At 44.8% G+C, this 6456-nt stretch overlaps 1 protein-coding gene across 3 annotated transcripts in view; it reads left to right on the forward strand.

Annotated features, from left to right (window-relative positions):
- Positions 1–2332: 2332 nt before the first annotated feature.
- The window catches only part of LOC119332368, a 9588-nt gene continuing 5464 nt past the window's right edge, over positions 2333–6456 (forward strand). Inside the window, exons 1-3 of one of the 3 annotated variants that reach the window (XM_037605555.1) lie at positions 2333–3319; positions 3408–3605; positions 3691–3970. In XM_037605555.1, the coding sequence (XP_037461452.1) occupies positions 2372–3319; positions 3408–3605; positions 3691–3970 (1426 nt within the window). In that variant the 5' untranslated portion in view covers positions 2333–2371. The remainder of the gene's footprint in view (positions 3320–3407; positions 3606–3690; positions 3971–6456) is intronic. The other 2 variants (XM_037605556.1, XM_037605554.1) reach the window with 2 other exon arrangements.

Consider the following 6456-nt stretch of genomic DNA (forward strand, 5'->3'; position numbering starts at 1 on the left):
TTGTATTGTTGCCACCGAGGGTAACAAGATAAGGTTTTTCATCATATTGCATGAGTTTATCCCTCTACATCATGTCATCTTGCTTAAGGCGTTACTCTGTTTTCATTAACTTAATACTCTAGATGCATGCTGGATAGCGGTCGATGAGTGGAGTAATAATAGTAGATGCAGGCAGGAGTCAGTCTACTTGTCTCGGACATGATGCCTATATACATGATCATGCCTAGATATCTCATAACTATGCTCAATTCTGTCAATTGCTCAAAAGTAATTCGTTCACCCACCATAGAATACCTATGTTCTTGAGAGAAGCCACTAGTGAAACCTATGGCCCCCGAGTCTATCTTCATCATATTAATCTTCCAATACTTAGTTATTTCCTTTGCTATTTACTTTGCTTGTATTTTACTTTGCATCTTTATCATAAAAATACCAAAAATATTATCTTATCATATCTATTAGATCTCACTCTCGTAAGTGGCCGTGTAGGGATTGACAACCCCTTTATCATGTTGGTTGCGAGCATTTATTTGTTTTGTGTAGGTACGAGGGACTCGCGCGTAGCCTCCTACTGGACTGATACCTTGGTTCTCAAAAACCGAGGGAAATACTTACGCTACTTTGCTGCATCATCCCTTCCTCTTTGGGGAAAACCAACGCAGTGCTCAAGAGGTAGTACGCGCGTACTCAGAGACGGAGAGGTCCCCATGCTTGAGATTGCGGTACTGGCGGTTGAGGATCATAAAGCGGGCGGCGCAGTTGGCGAGGAAGTAGTCCTTGATCATGTGCCAGAGGGCAAAGGTGGTGGTGGCGCCGACGACATGATTGCACATGGTGTCGTAGAGAGTGGCGTAGATCCACAAGACAACGTGGGCATCCAACTCAAGATAATGGGAGGGGGCGTTGGGTGGTGGTGGGTGCTCGATGAGGTAGGTGATGCCATAGCGAACCAGCACCATGAGGAAGAAGGTCTTCCATTTGTGGTAGTTGTGATTAGCGGGATTGAGAAGGAATTTGATGTGGTTGGTGATATGGTCGTGGAAGATGGAGCCGCGCGTGGTAGGAGCAGGTGGGCGGTGGAGGGTGGTGTGCTGGAGTTGAAGAGGGGAGCAACCTGAGATCCAAAAGCGACGGAGGAGTTGGGGAGGAACGAGGGAGCAGTGTCGAAGATGAACGACGGGGACGAGGCAACAGAGGAGGCCGCAGAGGAGTGGGCGCCTGGCGCCGTTGAGGCAGAGAGAGAGCCCGACGATGTGGCGGCCGGCGAGGAGTAGTCTGAGAGGGGAGGCTGAGTGCCGGCCATGGTGAGTCCTGGAGTCTGATACCAAGTTGGAAGATTGTTTCCTTATCTCAATTGATTATGTTACAGAGTTTTACATATATGCCTCGAGTGAGAGGAAGAGACGGCCCGTGAGAGTAGGCACGCAGGCCCAACGGGTCAAGGAGATCCACAAATCTAGGGGTAGACTACGTACAACATATTACAGTACAATTACAATATACACTTGTCAATAGTGACAAGCGTATTTCCTTGTGTGTCATCCTCGATGCTGCTTCCTTAGCTCACACAGTAGTTCTCTTACTACCATGCTCGACTTGATTGGCAGGCTTCTAGTAATTCGTGTTCGTGTGGTAAGAATCAAATTTATGTGTTACTCTTTTACCACTTTCTTGATGCAAATAACATCAACGGACTTGTCCTGCTATGAATTACATCACGGACTTTGTGCTACTTTATTAGTTGTAGTCTGTTTGTTCAGTTAGTTCACTGAAAGAGAACCGCTTCTTCTCCTGGTGTCTATGTTTCTTGGCAAAATTTGGTGTATTTCTGACAGCATCCACGTAAACAACTATCTACCACATTGTTTAATCTGGGGTTTACTCCAGTGGCAAATGTATGAAATCATGCTTTGAGTGGAGATATGATTATCCCCTTTTTGCTAGATTTAACTTTAGTCTATGTGTTGCTTTGTATATATCTCGGCATAAATGGTTCATCATAATAGGATTTAGTGTAGTGATTTTACTTCTCTTGCTTCCTGGGAAATGTGAATTACATTGTGGTTTCATGGAAGCCTTTTTTTTCCTCTTTAATCATATCAACGCTCTTATCTTTGCATCTATATGAAGCTAGAAATATTATGACAATGTTGTCCGTAGCAACGCACGAGCATTCTACTAGTGAAAATTAGATAGGAGATAGCACACACCAACCAACGCTGGGCTGGGCTGGGCTGGGCTGGGCTGGATGGACCGGAAGTGGAAATGTGGAATGTTGGCCGAAGCTCGGTACTACTTGCTCAGTCCCCACCTGGTAGCATAATTCTAGGGTTTCCTTGTCACTGCCGTCGGAGGTGAGATCCGGGCCTCGATGGAGCCGACCTCGGGGCCTCGCCGGAGTTCCACCCAGGAGCCGGATGGCCCATACGACGGAGCGGATCGCATCAGCGCCCTCCCCGACGACCTGCTCCTCGACATCCTCGCCCGCCTCCCCTGCGCCGGCGCCGCCGCGCGCACTGGCGTCCTCTCCCGCCGGTGGCGCGGCCTCTGGGCCCGTCTCCGCCAGATCATCTTCCGCGACGTGCCCTTCCTCTCGCTCGAGGCGGCGCTCGGCCGCGTCCCTCCTCCCCCGCCAGCGGTTACCCTCCTCGAAATCCGCGTCCCCCAGAAGCGGTGGCGCAGCGTCTTGGCCATCCCCAACGAGGACCAGGTAGGCAGGGCCGTCGTCAATTCGCTGCTCCGGGCCGCGGCGCGGCTCGCGCCAGAGAAGCTCGTCTTCCACCTTCCTGCCTACTTAATCGGCCGTTTCCGTCTCGCCGTCGACCTGCCTCGCCTGGACGGCGCCACCTCCATCGCGCTGGGCTTTCCCTCCCCCTACTCCCTACGCTTGCCGGACGGTGCCGAGTTCCCAGCACTCGAGGCGCTGTCCCTGACATACTGCAGCACCGACCTCGACGCCTGGCTCTCCTGCTGTCCGCGCTTGCGCACGCTCCGCGTCTGCAGGGTCTTGTTTCCTAACCACAAGTGCGACATTAGGGTCAACTCCCTGTCGCTGCAGGAGCTTGTTGTGTACCGCGAGCTCAGCTTGACACAGCAAGTCGACATCGTTGCGCCAGCGCTGAAGGAATTGACCATGTCATTTAGAACAAAGAAGCTGATCAGCATCTCTCTCTTGACACCATTGGTGGAAAAGGTTTCGTGGCACTGCTACTACTCGGGGCCGTATATTGTGTTTGGTCTCTGGGGCATCAACAAGTTGCAGCTACAGACGGCAGACAAACAAGGACAGCTATCCTCGCTGCAAATTCATGCCTACGCGGTGCGTCCCCTCGACTGCTCTATCTACTGCAAACTCTTAGTAAATTAATTTTGTGAATGATATATATCTTTGCAAATTGTTTCTTTAGGACACGTCTTTTCTTGACGCCGAGGCGGGCAACTTCGCGCAGGAGATAGAGAAACATATGGTTGCCGCCTTCTCTGTTTTAGAGCTGCATCTCACAGCAAAGAGGCATGCTTTTGGAGTGTTTGTGTTTCATCTCCTTGGGATGGATCGGATTCGTACTGCTACGCGGAGGCTTAAGGTCGACCTACAGAGATCAGCGGTAATTCTGTGCTCTGCTTATAACCCCAACTGATTATATACCCCAATAATACATTGTGTGGTTATTCAACTTTTTTGGGTTTTAGATGAAAGAAGGATGCACGCCACTTTGTCCTTGTGAGTTTCCGAACTGGAAGTCCCAAATTATCTGCTTGGCTGCTCTCGAAGAAGTGGAGTTCAATGGCTTAGAAGGAGAGGATCATGAGTTTGATTTACTTAAATTGATACTCGGATGTGCACCGATGTTAAAAAGAATGATCGTGAAGCTGTCAGAGGAGACCTCGGCAAGTAATGATGGATGCGCAAAGATATGCAACATCTTCAATGCATGTTCTTCTGTGGACTGTGATGTTTATGACAGCTCTGGTGAGTATCTGTTTGGCATGCATTATTAGCATCTCCTAGATAAAACAGAGATATAACTGTTAATCGTTGTGTAAAATTCGTCGAATATGTGGCGTTGGCATGCCAATTATAAAGTTTGGTTGTGCATGTCTATTCATTAGCTGATTAAACTTCAATATTTTTGTAGAAATATAAACTGAATGCTGGATTGTCTGATAAGGAAAAATCAATATTCTTAATCAGCCTTCCTTGCCTAAATTGCTCTTTTGCATTTCGAAATCTTCCTTATTGATCTTGCCCTACTGTTTTGTGTTTGTATATTTGACTTTCTTGGTTAGCTGAAGTGTCCCATCTGAATTCACTGGCCTTGGGTTTGGTACAAACTCTCTTCAGCAAGTACTTTGCCTATTGTTTCAGGTGTCAGGCTGTATTCCATTTTATTTGCCAACTAGTGGAATAGCCCGCGCAAAATACGTGGCTAGATTCATCATGTGTTTTTTTACTATTTCATTTGCTATCTTAAATGTGCATACGTTTTTTCTTAAAGTTGTTATATAATGAAGCGTGACATTCGAATTCAAGGGAACTCAATTCATAATAAGCATTTGTTAGCGTTGAAAAAAACATGTCTAAATGTGTAATCCAAATACCCTTATGCAGTTCTCTATGAAGCAAGCCCAATTTTGTTTGGTCTACGAAATTGCTAGGCACACAGACTCAATTTTGTTCGGCCCATTTTGGCTTTATTATTTGCCACATCATATCCTAAGCCTGACTACAACGGCATCATTGTCTTCTCTACCCCGGTTGTGCAAATTAACCAAAACTTTTATCGCAACGAACATAGGTGTATGCTGACTTGGAGGTTTAGGTGTGATTTGAACATGATGGCAGGGTTGAGTTGGCTATTGTACGTGAGCCATATCTCTTTGGTATATCTGGAGAAAACAAATAATTTGTAATTATTTCAATCTTATAAGGAATTTTTTTAGTGTTTTTATATTTTCACTATGAATTGTCACTTAGCACCTATTATGTTAGATGTACCTTCTCTATTCTTATATCGTGTGTCCGTGTATTTGCATATCAAGATTATAATACGAGATCTCCCCTGTGTAAAAATGTAATATTTCTTCATTTTGTTGTTTCCATATAATTATGGCCCAAAGTTGTAGTTTGTGCACTGCCTATGCCATAAGAAACTTTATTTCACCTGGTCGCATCCACTGTGTGCTTTGCTTTAACAATCAACGTAAATGTTTCACTTTGTTTGTACTTACTCATAGGTTCAAGCCATAGCCACATGTTGGAGAGGATTGTTGCCCCAAGTATAGTATCTAGTAAATCCAATGATACGTCTTCTGTCACTCCGCACATCCAGTTCTATACGCTAGTGAAATTACCAAATAACCTACTGTTCCAAATTCAAAGAATCTTACATGTATAAGTATGATGACTACATTTAATCTGTTTATATGTATAGCCTGCATGGTGGATATATTTTTGGGTCTGTTTAGGACACATCTAGATGTGACATAGTTATGTCACATCTAACCTGATAAGCACTATGTTTGTGGTCTATTTTTTTTGTCCCAGCTTTTTTTTTATTTCTTGTTGCTGCGTAGTTATTTTTAGGAGGTTAGATGTGACATCATTAAAAAACATCTAGATGTGAATTAGACAAACTGTATATTTTTTGAAAGATATGACAACATATTTTGTATGAGGGTCGTCATGAAAAATTGATATATTTGAAGAAATATATTTAATGGCCTAGATCCTTTCAAATTAACACCTATAATTTTAAACAAAGAATTATCACTGAGCATTTGACTTGTTAAAAAATATATTGGTAGATAATTCAGTATCACATTGTTCACAGTTGATTTGCGATCTAACGCTTTAAAAAATCTCAAAATTAATATAATATATATGAAAACTACAACTCTAAATATACATAACACATGTAGTCATGCCAATTGGTGGTTTACTTTGCTAGTTACAACGTATTTTAGTTTGCAACTGAACAATTTGATTTTCACAGAAGATGTTTTTTACAATTAGAAAATCTCAAATTTGTATAATTATTACGTAGACAATTGATATGTATACTTATTCAATTCTTATGGTGCTATAGATTTAAAAGTCATGTCAACATTTTTTGTGTGGAAAAACTGGCCCCGCCGGTGCAGAGATACGACACTAGCGCCGATTGGAGAAGAGGGCGACCCGGGTGGACTGCCGTGGAAGACTTGACTTCCGGCGATTGCCGGCGACTGGCATGATGCCGATCTCCTTCCTCCCCACCTCTTCTTCTCCCTCCTCTCCTCGCCCCCTCCTTGCTCCCTAGCCGATCCTCCCCGTCTCTGCTCGCCTCATCCACTCAATCCTCTCTTTGCCGCCTTCTTTCTCTGTCTCTTCCCTCTCAGATCCCGTTCCCATCTTCTCGATCCAGCCTGATCTAATCCGACGGAGGCCCTCCTGGCCAGATCCGGTTACTCCTCGCC

The sequence above is a fragment of the Triticum dicoccoides genome, chromosome 7A, assembly GCF_002162155.2.
Source record: "Triticum dicoccoides isolate Atlit2015 ecotype Zavitan chromosome 7A, WEW_v2.0, whole genome shotgun sequence".
NCBI lineage: Eukaryota > Viridiplantae > Streptophyta > Magnoliopsida > Poales > Poaceae > Triticum > Triticum dicoccoides.